The sequence below is a fragment of the Cylas formicarius genome, unplaced genomic scaffold (assembly GCF_029955315.1).
Source record: "Cylas formicarius isolate icCylForm1 unplaced genomic scaffold, icCylForm1.1 PGA_scaffold_9__14_contigs__length_23061073, whole genome shotgun sequence".
Taxonomy (NCBI): Eukaryota; Metazoa; Arthropoda; class Insecta; order Coleoptera; family Brentidae; genus Cylas; species Cylas formicarius.
Genome location: NW_026844365.1, coordinates 1,729,733 through 1,748,296, shown reverse-complemented (window position 1 = coordinate 1,748,296; position 18,564 = coordinate 1,729,733). Strand labels below are relative to the sequence as shown.

Sequence of the window (18,564 nt, the reverse complement as noted above, 5' to 3'; positions counted from 1 at the left end):
TTTGTAGGTTATATTTTGATTTTCGATAAAATTTCGCCAACTAGTTTTATTTCCAATTTTAATATTTACGAAGCAGTAATGGAATAGTGTGATGCGGATAAATGATAATTTAAAAGCGCAAAACCTCGAACAACTTTGACAGCATATACGTCACACTAATTTTGCGTATATGGACGTCTAGCGTTATCCATTACATCCCGATACCACTTTTGTCTCCCAAAATAAAATTGTCTAGTTAATTTGAACGATTTTTTATTTTAATAAATATACGTGGATAGCTAAACCTAACCTAACATTCAAATGAGATCGTCGTAGTAGACGAGATCGCGCTTGTCCCTGTGGTTGCCCTTTTGCGAATGCGTGGACGCTATAAAAATGGCGCTTATTGCCAAAGAAACACCAAACAAAAAATAACCTACCTAGGGTAGCCCAAGCTACCGAAGACGTCGCGTCGTTGATGGGCTCGATTTGAGGCTGTCTCCTCGCCAGAGACACCTGCAGCTGTATGCCGGATACCATACCGCCGTCCATCTAAAATTAAAACCGTCTTAAAACCACCTACCTCGTTAAAAGTAAGCTAATAACCTCGGCGATCGCCCTTTCGGCCGCCTCCACCTTATCGAAGGTCACAAAGCCCCGACTGAAAGAATAACACAGTGAAAATGCGCCGAACCGGGCCCAAACACGGTACAAACTTTTTCTCAATCTCCATTGACACATTGATGATGTTCCCAAACGTCACAAAGTGCTTCTTCAAGAATTCTTCCGTGATCTTGTAACCGGACACGTAGATAGTGTTGCCTTGGCGCGGCTTCTCGGGCTTCTCGCGCGGTTTCTCCACTATTCCCCGTTCCTCCCGGTCTCTGACATTTGCGAAAGAATCATAGAGGTTCTTAATCCTCGGAGGCTTGTTTTCCGGGTTATCGGGCCCGTCTTCCATTTGTATCGCCGAGAACGGCTGGTAGCCGCTCACGGTTTTATCCGAGATGAGTTTCCGTTCGAGACCCCGCGGCCTCTTGAAGCCCTGCTCGGGCTGCTTTTGTTGCTTGGCTATTGCCGGGATGGCGCCCGATTTTAGCAGCTTTTTCGCCACCTCGCGGGCGTCTCTCGCTTCGGCCGGCCGCTTCGGGGCCACCGGCTTCTCCGGCTCGGGTTTCGGAGCCTTCAGGGCCTGTAGCGCCTTTTTCTAAAACCAAAAACGTTACTACGCGCAGTTTCCTCACGAAGCGCGTACCTTTTTCTTCAGCTTTTGATACTTTGCTTGCAACATTAACTCCTCCTCGGTAAAATTCGCGGGGAAATGTATATAAACCATAATAACTCGAGGCGCTAAGCGGTATATACAAATAACCCCTACATCACAGAATGCTACCATCGACAAGCGACGTAACCATAGAAATTGGTTTGGTGACTGTTCGCACCGTGCGACGTAAGCAACGCGGAGATCGACTCGCGCGCTTGACGTACGTGTCTCAAATTCTAATCGGAAAAATAAAACGCCGTGTATCGAAACAAACCCGTTTTTATTTAAACAAACGTCCACACCGACCAATCAGAAAAGCACCTACCGATAAGTTTAAGTTTGAAAAATTACGTCACAAATCGCGCGGGGGGTTGAAGTACTCCCAGTGGTGCATGTGGACCACCGTCTTGTCGTCGCCGTAGCCCAGCAGGATGAGGCCGGCGATCAGTACCAGCAGGATGACCATGCAGACGTGCAGGTCCTGCTGGCCATCGGCGTTGCTCAGCACGTTCTTCTTGACGTGAACGATCAGTCTTTTGATCGAGCTGTTGACGCAGGCGCTACAAGCGTGCGCCAGCTGCCCCGTCAGCTCGCCTATCGACTGAGTCGGAGGGGCTCTCCTGCTCCGCGGAGACGACGAAGACTCTTCCGAAGTCGACCTCGACCTGGAAAAAGTTGAAATTACGTCACTGAGTACCTCGAAACCGCCAGGTTTCGACCTGGAAACGGGCCTGGCTCTCAGGTGGTGGTGCCGCTTCCTCCTGGGTACCATCGGAATGTTGTCGGCCAGGTCGGCTACGAATTTCTGGGCGCGCAGCGCGTAAAAGCTCGCGGGCGGCTGCGACGGCAAGTACCGCCCCTCCAAAGGTTCTGGGGGTCTCGGAGGCGGCTCGTCGTCGACGTCGGGCTCTATCATTGACGACTCCTTGGAGCTTGTCCTGGTGCTCAACCTGGGCGGTCTCCTCGGTTCCTCCTCGTCGCGGTGCGACCTGGGGGGCGGCGCCGGCGCCTCCTCCCTTTCTAAATGCTCGATAGGTACTTCTCTGAGATCGGCGGGAGAGAGGGGAGAACCCTCCGGGCGCGGGTTAATCGGAGTTTTTTTTTCTTCCTCGCTCTGTCGCTCGAGCTTCATCAAACCCTTGACGATTTCCTTGACCAGCTCGGGGGACAGACCCATCTCCTCCAAACTGACGAAGCCGGGAGACGCCGGGCGGTGGAGTTCGCCGGTCCTCACGGTCTCGGCTTCGATTTCCGACACCACGATCTTGCCCGCTTGAAGCTCGCTCACCCTCAGCCGCTCTACGTCCAAGTCTGACACCTGGAGCGTTTTCGACGGCACCTGGGGGACTTCTCCGACGGGATCCTTGAAGGTTTTAAACTCGGCGGGCACTTCCGACACCTCGTCGTCGTCGGACTCGGCTCTGGTGACGGGCACCACGCGCACTTTGCCCGAGAGCTGGGAATCTGGTAATATCTTGGCCCCGTCAAGGGGTTCCACGAGGAGGGTGCCGTGGGTGACGGTCTCTTCGTACGAATACCGACTGGGTGTTATCAACTCCTTTTTCACCTGAAGGGTGGGTTCGACTATCCGGTCGGACTGCTGGATGGGCACTTCCTCGCACACAAAGTCGTCGGGCAGCGGGTCCGTCTGGGTCGACACCGACTCCTCCTCCGGCACCACGTTCTCTTTGGAGGTAATGTCCTGCGAAACGACGCTCGTAAAACGCGATGCGGACCAGAATAAACCTTCGGTTACCTTCAAGGTGTTTCGGAAACTCCTCGGCTTCCTCGGCGGCCTCGGCGGCGCGGGCAGCGGCCTCTCCCTCATCTTCCGCAGCACCTGGCCCGACTGCAGGTGCCTGTCGTCGTCGATCTCTACGTAGGGCCCGACGTCCACGTTCTCCTTGTTTTCGTTCTGGTATAAGTCTTCCTCCTTCCGAGAGGACTTTACCTGCACAAGGGTACTGTAGTTCCTCAAAGGTCTAACTGGAGGCTGCGCGTTGCCGACGTTCCTCGGCACAGTCGCGAACTTCCCTTCCGCGTGTCTCTTCCTCCTCCTGGTGGGCGACCTGGGAGGCGGCAACGGCTGTTCCAGCCGCCTCCCTTGTTTGTCGACCACCGCATAACCCATGTAGTCCCTAAAGTCCTGCACGCACGGCTCCTCGACGCACGCCTCCCCGAGGATGCTGCCCTCGTCCCTCGAGGAAGGCGGCAGCGAGATACGCGACGCGCTGCTCGCCAGCGACCTGGAGCGCCTCTCGGGTCGACGCGGAAGAGACTCTTCCAAGTCCTTCAAAGATTCGTCTCCGTATCTCCTCATGGTCTCCGCGATAAACTCGTCCTCGGACGCGGTCAAACTTTTCAGGCTCTTCTGCCTCCTGGGGGGTGCCTCCGGCTGGGACGTTTCCTCCTCTAGGTATCGGTACTCGCCGATCGTAATGTCCGGCTGTTCTCTCCCTTGCATCCGCTCGTTCTCGTACGCTAAGTCGTAGTCGGCTTCGTCGTCCCCCAGGATGCCCAGACTCTCCCTCGGAAAAGCCAACCTATGTGGAGAAATGCAAAAGAAGACGTCCGTTGGGAAGTTGTTGACTTACCTGGGGTTACTCGGGGAATCTACGTCCAGCGCTATCGTCTCCTGGTAGGGAACAACGACTTCTTCTGCCGTCGGTTTCGCGTTGGCCTTTTTCTTGCTGCGTCTCCTGGGTCTGGAGGGCGGCAATCCGGGGAGTTCCTCCATAGACTCGCCGGGTATCTCTTCGCGGGAGACGTGCGGCGTTTTCTTCCTTTTGGGTTTCTTCACCGGCTTCTTCTTGGCTTGGTCGGGTATGACGGGATCGTATTCGTTCATCTGGGCGAGGGCGTTGGCCGGGGTCCTCATGCCCTCGTGGACCTCGTGTACCACGAAGAACTCGTCCGAGTCGACGTCGATTTTGCCTACGTAGCATCCGCGATGGACGCTCGCCGACCCCTCCGACGAGTAGCCGTCTTTTGCCTGCTTGGCCTCGTCCTCCAGGTTGTCCAGGTCGGTGACGGGCTCCTCGGCCTTGAACCTCCCGTGTTGCCACCTGTTCAGGTGCTCTGCCATGTTGATTTCTTTGTTTTCGCGCCGGTAGTCGTCGTCGATGTCGATATCGGGCTCGTATCTCACTCGAGACGACTTGGCGCCGACATCTTCTTCGAGTTCCTCCGGGTCGAGCGAGTCTTCCGAATGGAGCGGGACCCTCACGCTGCCGCCCCCGGCACTCCACGAGTCATCGCGGCTCTCCTTTCGTTTCGGTAACGTGGCGAAATCCGACCCCTTCTCCTCTTTTTTCCTCCTCAAGAACTTGGGGAAGGTGCCGAAGCTGAACCGCTTCACCGAGTCACCCGCGTTGGACTCGGTGGACAGCTGCCTCGTGGGCACGCGACTCCTCGGGCGCGGCAACTTGAACGGCAGGTTAATCTTCACGGTGTCGGGGATCTTGGGCATCCTCGGCCTCTCGATCTTCCGGATCTCAGGCCGCTTGACGTTTTGGATTTTCGCGCGCAGCTGACCGGTCTTGCGTTTCAGCTGCTCCGTCTTCTGCCGCAGCGCCAGCTGGAACTTGCCGGGTGCGGGAGGCTGCGCCGGCGGCGCCTCCTCGGTGCCCTCGTCCACGTGCTCGTCGCTGTGGAAATGAAACAGCGGGGTGCGCTTCTCGTCGGCAGCGGGCTCGACGACGGTGTCCACGCTGAACACTACCCTCGCGTCGATCTCGGTATCGATTATCTTCACCGTCGGCAGGACGGCGCCGGGCGACGTCGCCTCGACGGGTGGGTTCACCGGCTCATACTCGTGGTCGCTGCAAGGGAACGCCGTTAAACGACCTTAAAACGACGTCGAAACGACGTTCAAAAATAAAATTTCGATGGTTTAAATGACGTTAGTTAAATGTCACGTAATATTGGGAGTAGTATTTTGTTTAAACCGTTGATGCTGCGAAAAGGTGTTATGAATGTTAGGGAAGTGACCAAGATCTGATCCAGGTAGCAGACTTTATTCTAAAAGACGTCATTAACTAGTCACCACACGACGAAAATGACGTTTTATATATGACGTCGCCACTAATGTCAATTAAGTGACGTCTTTTTTACGTCAATTTACGTCAACTTAAAGTCGGATTTTGGTCTTTACTATCGAAAAATATGACGATTTTTTAAATTGCTTTCTTCTTTTTGCAGTGGGGAAAATGGAAAGTAAATCAAACAGAAACTGCGGCATTAAATTATATAGAATACCTTTTGCAGTTGTTGAAAGTGAAGAATTATAGGTATGGTCTGTTCATAGATATAAGAAAGTGGCCAATTGCTTTTGAATGGGATTATCCAAAGGGGGTCATTAAAGTTTCGGAATTTAAATTCAGGTAAAATTGTGGTCCGTAATAGAAAATAATTTTATACCTACCTGTGTTTAATATTCTTTGGTTCTTTTAATACTACTTTGGTTCTTTTAATACTACTTTGGTTCTTTCAATACTACTTAGTTTAAGTTTATTAGTAATCATTCTTATTTCGTGTGTGTTGAATCGTGTGTGAATTATGCAAAATATGTGCGAGTCTAGTGTATCAAAGGGGATGCTCCCGCCCAAATGTAGAAAATGTAGGAAAAAAAGAAGCGATGTTGACATCTTCTCGAGTGTAGATGAAAGTGATCAACATATAATACGGCGTAAAATTTACTAGTTATACGAGGAACAAAGCGTGCCTACATTAGATATCTTAATTAGGAGGCTTGAGAAAGATGAAACGGGTATTAAATGTGGCAGAACTACCTTATGGAAGTGTATTCAACACAGGGGTTTTAGATTTTAAATAATCGACAAAAGGCAAGTTTTATTGGAATCTTTTAGAATTCGGAAATGGCGATTGGAATATCTAGAAAGAATTAGGATTTACAGAGAACAACAAAGGCCAATTATTTACGTCGATGAAACCTGGTTTGACACTTATGATACCCCGGAAAAAGGTTGGGTTGACTCAATTGATAAGTGTAAAACAAACGCGCCATCAAAAAGAGGTAAAAGAATAACTACCTATTTTGCATGCTGACTCTAAAGATGGTTGAATTCCAAAAGACACCACCGGCGATTTATTTGAATGTTGGTTTAAAAACAAACTAATTCCAAACATTCAACATTTTATAAAACGGCTACATGAAATGTCAATACACTATATGTTTTTAAAATCAGGAAAAAAAGGTCTACGAATTAAGCCAATAATAAACAGGGCAAGATAACAGAGCAAAAATGTGTTTACACTTTCTTTTATATCTTTCAAAATAAACCCTGTAGGTGGGCGTCGAAATATAATGAATAATCCTGCACAATCCCGTTTGCCTCTTTTTGTCTGTCGGGTTATCCAGAGGCCGATCAGTGGCGTACCGGACGTGGAATCCTCCCCCGAACTTGCTCGTCGGCCTGGTGCCCACCAGGCTCGCCCTGTCGGGCAGAAGGAGATCGCTCTGGTAGTACTGGCACGCGCAGCGGACGTCTAGGGACGCCGCCGACGATGCCGTCGAACTTTCCCGAGACATGTCCCTCCGAGTCGTTTTTCTGCGCGCCCCCTCCGAGTGGGACCGCCCCCCGACCGCGGACGACCTCATTTTCGCCCGGAGGGCGGTCCTAATTGCGACCACGCCCCCTCGTCACGGGGGTAGGACCTTGATGATGGAGGCGCGCGAAACGCGCCCGGAATCGAACGATACAGACGCGGAGATCGAAGAGCGGCCGTCCTATATGGACATCGACCGGGTACTGGGACTATTTCGAGCGATTCCACTATCGGCCGCAACGTTTCGGCTATTATTAACCTCGTCCGCGTTGCGTAAGCCGCGAGAGAGACGGAATTGGACGCACGGGCAATTCGTCGCTTCGACGGACTGTTTTCCTTCTTTTTTTTTCTAATTCTCTTCGAGCATTCGTTAAGCGTCGGCCATTAAAATTCCCCGATCGGCGATAAAAAACAATCGACCCGATATATATTTTTATTCGCGCTGGCACCGCGTCAACTAGTCGGCCTTTGGAGAAGTTCCCCGCCGAAAATAACGCGAGTGAAACAACGACGCACCTTTGCTTTGACCACTTGGTGTAGTCCTCCTCCAGCGAGGTGTCCTTGACAAGTTTCTGATCGAGGTACGACTTTTCTTCGTCGACGGACATCGATTGGCTCGAGTCGGGAACCCGGACTTCCTCGTACTCGCCGTCATCCTTGTTGGCCCTCGACTTCCTCTTGAACGACACCTTCTTCTTGAGCGCCGGCGACGCGTCCGACTTCAGACTCGACTTTAACTCGTTGAGGCCGTCCTCGACGTCGACCACGGGCACCTCCTCCACCTGGAACCCGACGCGTACGGTGCAACCCACGGGAAGGTTATTTTTCTTGACTCACCTTGGCGACGACGTCGTTGCTCGAGCCCCGGTCGCTCTCCTCGGCGACGGTCTCGAGTTTAGAGCCGTGCGCGATCTCGTCGACCGCGTTCTGCGCGAGCTTCTTCAGCGTGCCGAAGAACTTGATATCGTCCGACGACGGCGTCTCGGGTATCTCCGAGATCTTGTCGTCGAGGCCTTCGTCGTCGGATGGCGGCGTCAGAAAAATGAACTGCATCTCGGTGCCGGGCGGGCTGCTCGGCGAGCTCTCCGCCGTCTCCTGGGGCGCGTCCGAGGGCGTCGTCTCCGGCGGCCGCTCGAACTCCAGGTGCGAAAACTCGTCCGTTTCGCCTTCGGGAGGCTTGAGCGGTATGCGGATGTACACCGGGTCCGCCGCGGGTTTGGGAGGCTCGCGTTTTACGCTCTTTACGACCTTCTCTTCTTTTTTCGACGTCTTCTTCAGGGTCGACGTCGAGAAAGACTTTTTAATCTTTTCCGACGCTTCGCGCAACCTCTTCACGATGCCCAGCTTCGAGAGGCTCTTCCTGCTGTGCGCGCTCTCTATGGAGTTCCGGCGTTTCTTCTCCCCGGGCTCCTCGGACTTGGACCGCGTTTGTCTCGGCGCCTCGCTCCTGTTGGCCTCGAAGAGGCGGTCGAATGCGTCATTACTGGCGCCTTCCTCTTCCATAGACTCCTCTCTCTCTTCTTCCATCGGTTCCCCAGGTGGTTTTATCTCCTCCACCTCTTCCGGCGGTTTCAAGTCCACGGCTTCCTCAGGTGGTTTTACCTCCTCGAGTTTTTCGGATGGTTTTGCTTCCTCACCTTTTTCAGTTGGTTTTACCTCCTGTATTTCTTCTAATGGTTTTGCTTCCTTACTTTCTTCAGGTGGTTTTACTTCCTCGACTTCTTCAGATGGTTTTACTTCCTCACCTTCTTCGGGAGGTTTGATTTTCTCGACTTCTTCGGACGGTTTTGCTTCCTCACTTTCTTCAGGTCGTTTTTCCTCCTTGAATTCTTCGGATGGTTTTGCTTCCTCACTTTCTTCGGGTGGTTGTTCCCTCTCGATGTCTTCGTTTGCTACTTCGCTCGCGTTTCCTTCGTTATTTCGGTCGTTTTTCGCCGCCCGGAGCATGTGCTCCTCCTCCGTCACCCTGTCCACCTGGAACTTGGTTTCGCGCTGCGCCCGCTCCTCCCTCTGCTTCAGCTGCTTGAGGTCCTTCAGGAGCTGTTTAAAAGCTGGGTTTATCTTCAGCGGAGGTTTCGCTTTGTCGCCCGCCTCTTCGCCCGGGGGCGGCTTCAGCGGGATGTAAATATACTCCGGCTGCCCTTCCTCGCGTTCCGGAGGCGGCAGGCTCGGTTTTTTCTCTTTCGTCACGTCCGGCTTATTCCTCTTCTTCGTGAGTTTGACCTGGGGCAGCTTGATCTTCTCCCTGGCCTGTCGGAGCCGCTTCATCACGGCCAGTTTCGACAAACTAATCCTGCTGTAGCTGCTTTCGGCGGACAGCTTGCGTTTTCGCTTGCCGCCCTCTTCTGACTTGGCCCTTTGGACTCTGTCCTCGTCCTGGGGCGGATCGGCCGTCCTTTCTTCGCGGTCCAGGTACTGGCTGACGTCGTCGGAGCTCGCCGCCGACCCGAGTTCTTCGATCTCCAGGGAACCGTCTCGAGCTCGACGGGCGGGCCGGTCCTCCGGCTCGGTCACCTTCTCCGAGTGGGCGGGGGACTCGGCGGCCTCATCGGCGGAGACCTCGTGGATGTCGACGCCGTCCGATCGGCCCATCGTCGACGTCGACCTGGTGCGTCTGAATGCGTCCATGGTGAAGGGCTCGGGGTCGGGGAAGTCGTCGGCGACGACGCCCTTGTAGAGGTGCGTCCACGGGTAGCCGCCCCTTCGCCTCGCGCGTCTCACGTCCTCCCACCTGTAGGTCTCGATCGGTACCTTCGGCAGCTTTTTCCCTGCGGTTAAGAAAGGTTGAATAAAACGCTCGCGCGCGGACGCACGCCGCTGACCTTTCACGTCACGCCTCGTCTTGTTCCTAGAACGGTCCATAACAATAACAACGGCGATCGGCGCGAATTTCCATGTCGTTCGCGGGGGGAAAAGAAACGGAAAACTGTCCCCGAGGACCTGGGGGATATCGCGACGTCTTGGGGCCCCGCGCTTGACTGGCTGCCCGTGCCGAATCCGCACGGTGGCGGCGGATCTATTTTCGGCCAGCGTCTATTTTGGTACAGTGACGCGTCCCGCGGAATCCGACGTCGTCGCCGTCGGCGTCGGTCGCAACGTGTTGCATCTCCGTGAAAATATAGGATCGCGGGACAGTGGCGCGACCGCCATTTTCACGGGAAGGACGGGGGCTACTAAAGACGAACGCGCGTAGTAGAAGCATTACCTCACTTCACCATCCTCCATCATTTATCATTCATTTAGGTATGCATAAGGTTAGTGCAAGATGAGTTCCTAAAAACCTTTCGGCTATTCAAAAACAACGCCGTGTCGAGTGTGCGCGGTCTCTTTTGGAACTCTGTGGGTCGGAACCGAAGCCTGTGATAGAAACTACTGTGACGGGAGATGAAACTATGGTTCTCTATTATGATCCTCTATAGAAAAAAGAATCAATGGAGTGGCGTGGTCAGGGTGAAGCACCTTCAAGAAAATTCAGAGTCTGTCAGTCAACAAAAAAGGTGAAGGTCACGATCTTTTGGGATTGTGAAGGAATTCTTTTGATAGATTTTAAAGAAACTAATACCACTGTCAATGGTAAATATTACGCAACATTATTACATAAATTGCGACACTGCATACGTGTAAAACGTCTAGGAGAACTGACCAGAGGCGTGCGTCTTTTGCACGATAATGCAACTGTCCATACTGCTGGTGTTGCACAAGCTGCCATTTTAGAGTGTGGGTTCCAACAAATAGATCATAATCCCTATTTTTTTTTGTTAATAAAGAGATGTAATAACTGTATTGAAGTTACGGGGGATTATATTGAAAAATAATAAAAAATTGTTACTCTACTTTGTTTCTTTCATATTTTGGCCGGGAAATTTTGCCGCTGCCCTCGTAATTACTTAGCTCGGTGCTGGCAATTTTGTTCGAATTTCAGAGATTTCTATTTATTTAAATAATTTAACATGTTTAATATTTTTTGTTTGTTCTAAAATAACTGTTAAATGTTCTTTGTTTATTTTTAACTAAAATAGAAATACGAAATATGTTCTGAATAATTTTCTAATTTTTACTTTTATTTTCTTCTTTATTAAAATGAAAATGTTTTTTATTAAAAATTATTATTTTTTTTTTTAATTTCATTTTTTGCAAAATTTAGATTCGTAGCTCCCTGCGATAGTTTAAAAGTATTTAGATTTTTTCGATACGGCCCTGTTATCTTCTCCGCTGTCCTTGTAATAAAATAACTAAATTGATCTGGAATATTGAAAACTAATTTTACACGTCGTGGTCGCGAAGGATATCCATTTTTTCTCTATTTTCTCGTTGGACAGACATAGGTTATAAAAATATCCTGCTTTTCATGTTTTTTGCTAACCCAAATTAATTGATATAAGAAAAATGAAGCACATTTTCTTCATTTGGTGACTATAGTGGGATCAATTATCGAAAAATTAATTTTTTTTTTGAACCCGATGCAGCCAAAATTCAAACATCTAAAACGGACATGAACTAGGCAAAATATTATCAGGTCCGTATTTAGTTTTACTATTATTATTGTTATTATTATAAAAGTTTGTGAAGGAATGTCGATTTTCCATTATTATTAATAAAATACATGGAGTTTCCAAAGAAGTCCTTTTTTTTTAATAAAAGAACACACTGGGCGTCACTACTTGCACCAAACACATCTATTTCTCCAGTAAAAATTCTGAGATTCGTCTAATGTTGGTTTTACGTGTTGGTTACTTATACAACGGAACCCGGCTCAAAATTATTTTCCCGGCGCATCCGCCGAAAATAAGAATCGTGGGATGAGAACTACAGCGGCTGTTCGGAAATATTGTTGCACTAATTTTCCAAATAATTAGTTGGGTGGTTATATATCCGAGTCAGGTTGTAACGGGGTTAAAAAAAGCATAGGACATTACCAACATTCTAAATAATAACATTTTTGAACTTTCACAGAAAGCATCCAAAACGGGCATAAATGAGGCAAAATATTATCAGGTTCATATTTAAAATCAATATTATTATTATGTGGGTTTTTTTAATTATTTTTAATAAAATACGTCGTTTGGAACACATCTACTTTTCCCGTATTCGTCTAACGCTTGTTTTACGTGCCTACCCATACAACAGAACCCGCCTTAAAATTATTTCCCGGCGCATCCGCCGAAACTAGAAATCGTCAACTACTCATCGCTTTTACGTCCAAATCCACAGGGGGTGTTCAAAATATTATAGCACTAATAAAAAAAACGCCTTCGTTTCCGTACGGATTTAATGAAATAACAATATCAGGTGGAGCGGCGCTCGGCCGCTTCCGGCGGCACCACCTCCAGCAGCACCTGCACCAGGAACGTGAGACGATCTGCAAAAGAAAAACGCGCGGTGACGGCGTCGGCGACGTCGCGACACTCACTCATGAGCCTGTCGGGGCGTCGCCTCTTGTAAATGCACCAGTAGTAGACCGGGACGCCTAGCGACGTGAAGCCCAACGCGAAGAGGTACATCGGGTCGGGGTCGGTGACTATCGGCGTGACGCTGAGGTACAGGGCGACCAAAAAAATAAACACCGGTATCCACACGGGCACCTTGTACGGTCTGGGCACGTCCTTCATGGTGCGCCTGAGCACCAGCAGCGAGAGCATCGCGGTACCGTAGGCGAGCCATATGAGGAAGCTCGCGAACTCGATGAGCTGCACGATGTCGCCGGCGACGATGAACAGGAACGCTACCAGGCCCTGGTAGATGACGGCCGGAGCGGGCGTGAGACGCTGCCGGTGCACGTAGGAGAAGCTCTCCAGCATAAACCCGTCCTGACCGGCGACGTAACACAACCTGGTGACGCCGAACTGGACGCTGAGGGCGCAGCCGAAGGTACTGAGGGCGACTCCCAGCGGCACGACGAAAGCCACAGGTCCGAGGACCTTCTCGCCGAAGGCGACGGCCACCGCGTTCGCGCTCACCATCTCAGGGACCGACAGCACCGTCATGTAGGCGATATTCATGAAGACGTAGAGGACGGTGACGATCGGCACGCTTATCTCGATGCTGCGCGGGATATTGCTGTGCAGACAGCGTCAAAACGAAAAAAAAAAAAACACGAAAAACGACCGTACTCACACTTCCGGTCGTTTGACCTCCTCGGTGACGACGGTTACCGCGGACCAGCCGTCGTACGCCCACAGGCCGCTGTAGAACGCGAGAGCGAGGCTCTTCGGCGACGAGCTCGTGCCCTCGAAGCCCCTAGCGAGGTTTGCGGTGTTGCCGGCGCACAGCTCGTACAAGCCGCCGAAGATGACGACGAGACATGCGACGACCTTGAATGAGCCGAACACGTTCTGCACCGTGACGTAGAGTTTGACGCTCGCGACGTTTATGTACGTGATGGTGGCTGAAACCCACGGGGAGATGTAGAGGTTATATTCCGGGTATGGTCTGTTCATGGATATAAGAAAGTGACCGATTGCTTTTGAATGGGATTATCCAAGGGTGGTCATTAACATACAATGCAACAAGATTATTGCCTAAAGTTTCGGAATTTAAATTAAAAGCAAAGTACCGACCTGTTCGGCCATATTTCATTCTTACAGCTTGCCCGGGTCTGTCCTTAATTCAGTTAGTCACTTTCTTATATCTATGAACAGACTTTACATGATTTTTTTCAATACAGCAATGGTTTTGGTACGTCGTAATAGTAAATGACGTCATCGCGTTTAGATTGATGGCGTGAAATGGTGATTTTCGTTTGGATTTTTTCAAATATCTCGAACACCGGATGTGATAGACGAAAACCGTAAATACAAAAATTGTAACTGTTTTTAGGAATTTTGATTTACGGCTAAAAGAACAATTTTCAGGACGTTCCAGATTTCTGTCTATAATTGAAAAACCCTGTATGTATGCTTGAAATAGAAATTTTAGTAGCGAATCATCCACGTCTCCTGGTAGAATAATTTTGCCGATCAATTTAATACTTTTCCAGAAATTTGTTTTTTCTGGAAGAAAAAAAATCAAAAATTAAAAAAACCGGACAAGTCTTGATCGCTCTCAGTTCCTACGGTTTAGACGTGGGTGTGGACTTTCACTTCTCCGCTAAATTTGAAGTCGATAGTCACAAATTTGAGACATCTATTACATTTTTGAATACGGTACAGAATATCCCGAACACCCGTAACAATATGTGAATATCGAAAATACAAAGTTTTAGCAATCTATATGGTCGCGTGAAAGAAAATGGCAGCTGTAACACAGCCTTCTAGTTACGGTCAACGGGGAACCCAGTTTTCAGTTTTTTGCAATTTGCCGGCGCACCCTGTACATTTTTAAAAAATCATCAGGAATAAATTATTTTGGTACGGATCTCACGCGTCTTCTGGTTAAAGATTTTTTTCGATCATCTATACCGTTTTTGAGAAATGATTTTTTCTCGATACCTTGCGAACCCGGTTTTGAAATTTTTAAAAATACTTCCCGGCCTCCCAGCCCCCCAATTTCAGTGGGTTCCGTTAGGGGACTAAACTCTATATTTTTGGCAATTTTGAAATCGATAGCTGCAAATCTCGGATACTTATCTGGGCAAGTTCGTAGCGCTTAGCGCGAAGCAGCTTTTTATTTAAAAAAAAAAAGGCGCTTCGCGGTTTCTTGCCCTAGAGAGATGCAATTGTTTTTCTATCGTGCTCCTCCGGACAACTATGAAACTTCCGCAAAATCGATGTAATTTTAGTATGCATACACCCTGTATGAAGCACCTTTTTACTTCTCGCCGGACTTCAAAGTCACGGCAAACTTTGATAAATGTAATAATTTGTACAAATAATAGCGCACCCTGTATGATAGACGAAACCTGGAACTCTTTCGATAAAGTTTACGATACTATTCAAACCAAATGTCATTTTTTTATAGTTTTTCATTAACGGTTTACCCACGAAAACGGCAATTTTCAGGATCTTTTTCATTTTTTGTTCATAATCGACACACCCTGTACATAATTGAAAAAATGCCGGAAATGGAGGTTTTAGCCCTGGATCTCAAACGTTTCCTGGTCCAACAATTTTTTCAATGGAGTAAATGGTTTTCCAGAAAATAATTTCTTTCTGAATCAGCGATTTTCATATGAATTGTTTCAAATATCTCGAGCAGCCTGTGTGATAGACAAAAACCGTAAATACAAAAATTGTTACTCTTGATGCGGTCTATAACCCTGTTTGAACCGATCGGCCATATTTCTTACGAATTTTGGTTTGCGGTTAACAATTTATTCCCAATTTTCAGTTTTTTGCAAATTACCGACGCACCCTGTACATTTTTAAAACATAATCAGGAATAAAGGTTTTTGGTCCGGATGTTACGCGTCATTTGATTAAAGAATTTTTTCGACCGTGTATACCATCTTGGAGAAATGAATTTTTTCTCGGTACCCTGCAAGTGCGGTTTTTAATTTTTTAAAAATATTTCTCGGACACCCCCCCCCCTCCCAAAGTTTCAATAGGCTTCGTTACGGAACTAAACTCTATATATGTCTTAAATTTCGAGTGGATGGCTTCAAATTTCGGATATAAGCGCGTATACTTTCGAAAAATTCGATTTCATCGATTTTTCGAAAGTAACAAGTGTTGCAAAAAAAAAACAACACAAAACTGCCGTTAGCCGTTTGCTTTAAAAAATATTAAAATGACTTTTTTTAAAATAGCACAACCAACCTAGAGCGACGACGGCGACGATTTTGACGACTTGGCCGACGTCGCGGCGGTCCTCGACGCAGAGGACGTCCAGCACCGGCTGGCACAGGTACTCGCTGAAGGTGAGCACGATGACGGCCACTTCGGCCGGCCTGATGATGACCACCATGAGCCACGAGTAGAGAAAGGCGGGCAGCCTGCCCCAGAAAGGGTGCAGGGGCCCGAAGGAATCCATGAAGTAGGCGTATTCGGCTCCCGACCTGGGGATCACGGTGCCTAGCTCGGCGAACGCGAGGGCCCCCAGGAGGGACACCAGGCCGCACACCGTCCACACTACGATCGCCATACCAACCGAGCCCGAGTACTTCAGGGCGGAGGCGGGCGAAACGAAGATCCCGGAACCTATCATGACGGCGAGGATCATGTTGATCGCTGAGAAGAGGCCCAACTCCCGCTTGAGCCGCACCGGGCCCTTCGACGGGGTCGGTTCATGCTGGTCGTCTATGCGAATGAGACTCCATTGTCGCCAAGTTATATAGTATATACTCGGACCAAAAATATAGTGCTTTTACAACCGATCCTGTGAATAACTTTCCCCACCCTTACCCGTAACCATTCCAGGACCGTCCTAGGAATTTATCTACCTACACTACATACATATGTTTTTTTACCCATCGCTGTATTCACCATATAACCTCAAAATATTTGAAGCCTACTGTTTATTATTCCAAAACCGCAGACCCTTATAGAATAACCATTCCAGGACCGCCCTAGGAATTTATCTACCCACAGTAACAAGCGGGATATAAGTATGTTTTCAATCTTTTTCGCCGAGCAGTTCTTTAAACGTGAACATAAAAAAAATTAGTACGAAGTAACAGGTTATAACGTTCCATTTCATTACATTTCTGCATAGTATCATTATTATTATACAAAATATTAAATATAATAATAATAAAGTAGCAGTCACTTAAAAAATCGTCACTATCGCTACTGTCGTCACCTAGTTCAATGATCAAATCCGCCACTAATCGTTCTCGATAAATATTTTTTTCCTTTTTCACAGTTTGTACTAATAAATGAACCCGTCTTTTGATTTGCTGATGTTAAAATAAATGTTAAAATAAAAATTTCTTGTTTCTACAAATATTCGTTACGGCCCATCTCAGGCAAGACCTACTTAATGCAGAGTGAACATCTGTTGGGATGGGTTTTACCACGCTCCTGAGAAAGGTCTGCTGTTAAGGCACTGTAAAATACTTAAAACGACAAAGCAATAAATGCACTATATTTTTGGTCGTATTATAACGACAAACACTTGCTTATTTTCTATTTATTATTCATTAAAATTCGTTAATTGATGATGTTGCCCGACCAGAAGAGGGCAGAGGACCGTTAAAACCAGCCAAAGCCGGGTTTAAGCGAGTTTAATAATGGGCTAGATAACGCGTCGTCTACGATTCGGAGGGGCTGCGCTCGCCGTAGCGAAACGCGGCTCGTTTTTAATGAAACTTTCACGTCGCGCTGTTCGTCGGTCCGTGGCGCACTTTCACTGACCAGAAAAAATGACTTACCGTTCATTGCGTGCGCGCCCCGCGTCAACCCTCGATTCCAGAGCCGCCTCTTCCGTGCATGTGCGTTTTTTCTCGGTGTCGCGTCGGCGGCGGTCGCGACTTAAATCGACCGTTTCCTTCGCGAGGCGCCGGATTGATTAATTCGTGGGTGATTAGGTACGCTCGCACGACGCGCACGTTTCGCTCTACGCCGCGATATCTTTTCCTTAATCGTATTTGATCTGCCTATCAAACCGTAGATTAAGGTTACGGGGGCGCCTCGTAAAGTTTGCCGTTTCTTCGGGACGTTTTTACGCCGAGTGCGATTTTTTTAGAAGACAACGAGCCCCCAAGAGCGAGACAATTTTTCCGCCAACGCTACGTATTTTGCGCGGAACTAGGTTATACGCGTAGCGCTTGTTTGCCTACGCTGCAGAATCGACTTAAACGTTTACTTTTCCGCCGTATAACGACCCCAGTTAAGCAATTAGCGTATTTATTGACCGATTAATTATTGTTGTTTCGGTTATCGCGTTATCTGCGCCGCACAAACTCTAATTTTATTGTTCTTTAGTACCGCCAAGTCGTTGGCAACTTCCATAAACCCGGCAACGCCGCTCAAGGCGGTCGTCTTTTCCACGGTCCACCGCGGGCTCATTTGTCCCGACCGACTTCGCCGTTCTTCGATTTAAAGCAATCTGGTTTCGTTCATTAAGTAAATAATCGACCCGAAAGATAAACCAATTAGCGAACAAAAGCGGCAATTTGCCGAAGGTCCCGGCGACTCGTCTGCCGCCGTAATTGTCCAATTTAAAGCAATTTAAATTCGGCAGCGCGCGCGGTTGCCGCCATCTATCGGCGACCGCGTCAATTTCCGGACTCAGTCACAGACCGTCGCGCGTCTCGGCTAAGTCGAAATTAAAAACATCCTGGTGTCCTAAGTTCCGCATGATGATTAAGATTAAGTTACCCAAAGCCAGGGAATAGATTGTAGCAGTTGATTGTAGAAGAATATATGGGTTTTGTTAATATTATAAGGCATATAATATATTGCCAAGGATTTTTCAATGACCCATGTGACCTTGTTACAAGTGCAAAATCAACTTTTATGTGTACATTTTTGATTTTTTTGTAGCGACTGTGTACAGTATCCGAAATAGCAAATAAAGTTTAGACTACTTAATACCGTGGCCAACTTAGATGCCTTCATGTAAGATCAGCCTCGTGTTATACTTATTGGATGCTAGGTAGGACGATTCAACCAAAACTTTATAGAGTTCGAGGTCAGGTTAGCATTGGGCCTGCTTTTGCAGCAACATGTCAAGGAATGTTCAACGGACAATCATTTTTATATAACTTCTCGACAGGTAGTCGAGAAGTTATATAAAAGGTATGTACCTGGTGGCCCATTAATCAGCCATATCTCAGTTAGTCCGACTACTTAGAAAAAAAAAATACTTATAGGTAAATCGGCCAAGAGAAAAAGTTGTAAATTATTTTCAAGTTCACAAAAATACCGCTAGGGGGC

At 48.3% G+C, this 18,564-nt stretch overlaps 3 protein-coding genes across 4 annotated transcripts; all 3 read right to left on the bottom strand.

Annotated features, from left to right (window-relative positions):
* Nucleotides 1-238: 238 nt before the first annotated feature.
* Nucleotides 239-1,366, bottom strand: LOC132707460 (negative elongation factor E). The gene is made up of 5 exons (XM_060679326.1): nt 1,235-1,366; nt 696-1,186; nt 586-640; nt 420-531; nt 239-367 (listed from the first exon to the last, which is right to left on the bottom strand). Exons 1-5 carry the CDS (start codon nt 1,313-1,315, stop codon nt 297-299), a joined length of 810 nt encoding a protein of 269 aa, XP_060535309.1. The 5' UTR covers nt 1,316-1,366; the 3' UTR covers nt 239-296.
* Nucleotides 1,367-1,512: 146 nt separating this feature from the next.
* Nucleotides 1,513-9,806, bottom strand: LOC132707113 (titin). Its single transcript, XM_060678804.1, has 7 exons — nt 9,634-9,806; nt 7,649-9,579; nt 7,328-7,593; nt 3,838-5,064; nt 3,000-3,786; nt 1,963-2,945; nt 1,513-1,908 (listed from the first exon to the last, which is right to left on the bottom strand). The coding sequence occupies exons 1-7, from the start codon at nt 9,671-9,673 to the stop codon at nt 1,596-1,598; spliced, it is 5,547 nt and encodes a 1,848-aa protein (XP_060534787.1). The 5' UTR covers nt 9,674-9,806; the 3' UTR covers nt 1,513-1,595.
* A 2,240-nt stretch (nt 9,807-12,046) lies between these two features.
* Nucleotides 12,047-17,236, bottom strand: LOC132707114 (b(0,+)-type amino acid transporter 1-like). Of its 2 annotated transcripts, none has more exons than XM_060678805.1 (5): nt 17,058-17,236; nt 15,505-15,984; nt 12,926-13,196; nt 12,222-12,868; nt 12,047-12,170 (listed from the first exon to the last, which is right to left on the bottom strand). In XM_060678805.1, exons 1-5 carry the CDS (start codon nt 17,062-17,064, stop codon nt 12,097-12,099), a joined length of 1,479 nt encoding a protein of 492 aa, XP_060534788.1. In that variant the 5' UTR covers nt 17,065-17,236; the 3' UTR covers nt 12,047-12,096. The 2 variants fall into 2 exon arrangements, with proteins under 2 accessions (XP_060534788.1, XP_060534790.1); XM_060678807.1 differs by having other exon boundaries at nt 12,222-12,853.
* Nucleotides 17,237-18,564: the final 1,328 nt, after the last annotated feature.

Bases quoted from the DNA above. Each gene is read 5' to 3' on its own strand.
- LOC132707460 (XM_060679326.1), bottom strand. From the start codon at position 1,315: ATGGTTTATATACATTTCCCCGCGAATTTTACCGAGGAGGAGTTAATG. The intron at 1,187-1,234 runs GTACGCGCTTCG...TTTTGGTTTTAG, and splicing joins ATCAAAAGCTGAAGAAAAAG to AAAAAGGCGCTACAGGCCCT. The intron at 641-695 runs GTTTGTACCGTG...TTATTCTTTCAG, and splicing joins TCAATGGAGATTGAGAAAAA to TCGGGGCTTTGTGACCTTCG.
- LOC132707113 (XM_060678804.1), bottom strand. From the start codon at position 9,673: ATGGACCGTTCTAGGAACAAGACGAGGCGTGACGTGAAAG. The intron at 3,787-3,837 runs GTAAGTCAACAA...TTCTCCACATAG, and splicing joins GATTCCCCGAGTAACCCCAG to GTTGGCTTTTCCGAGGGAGA. The intron at 1,909-1,962 runs GTCGAAACCTGG...AACTTTTTCCAG, and splicing joins AGAGCCAGGCCCGTTTCCAG to GTCGAGGTCGACTTCGGAAG.
- LOC132707114 (XM_060678805.1), bottom strand. The intron at 13,197-15,504 runs GTTGGTTGTGCT...CGTGGGTTTCAG, and splicing joins CGTCGCCGTCGTCGCTCTAG to CCACCATCACGTACATAAAC. The intron at 12,171-12,221 runs GTGAGTGTCGCG...TTTCTTTTGCAG, and splicing joins ACGCCCCGACAGGCTCATGA to ATCGTCTCACGTTCCTGGTG.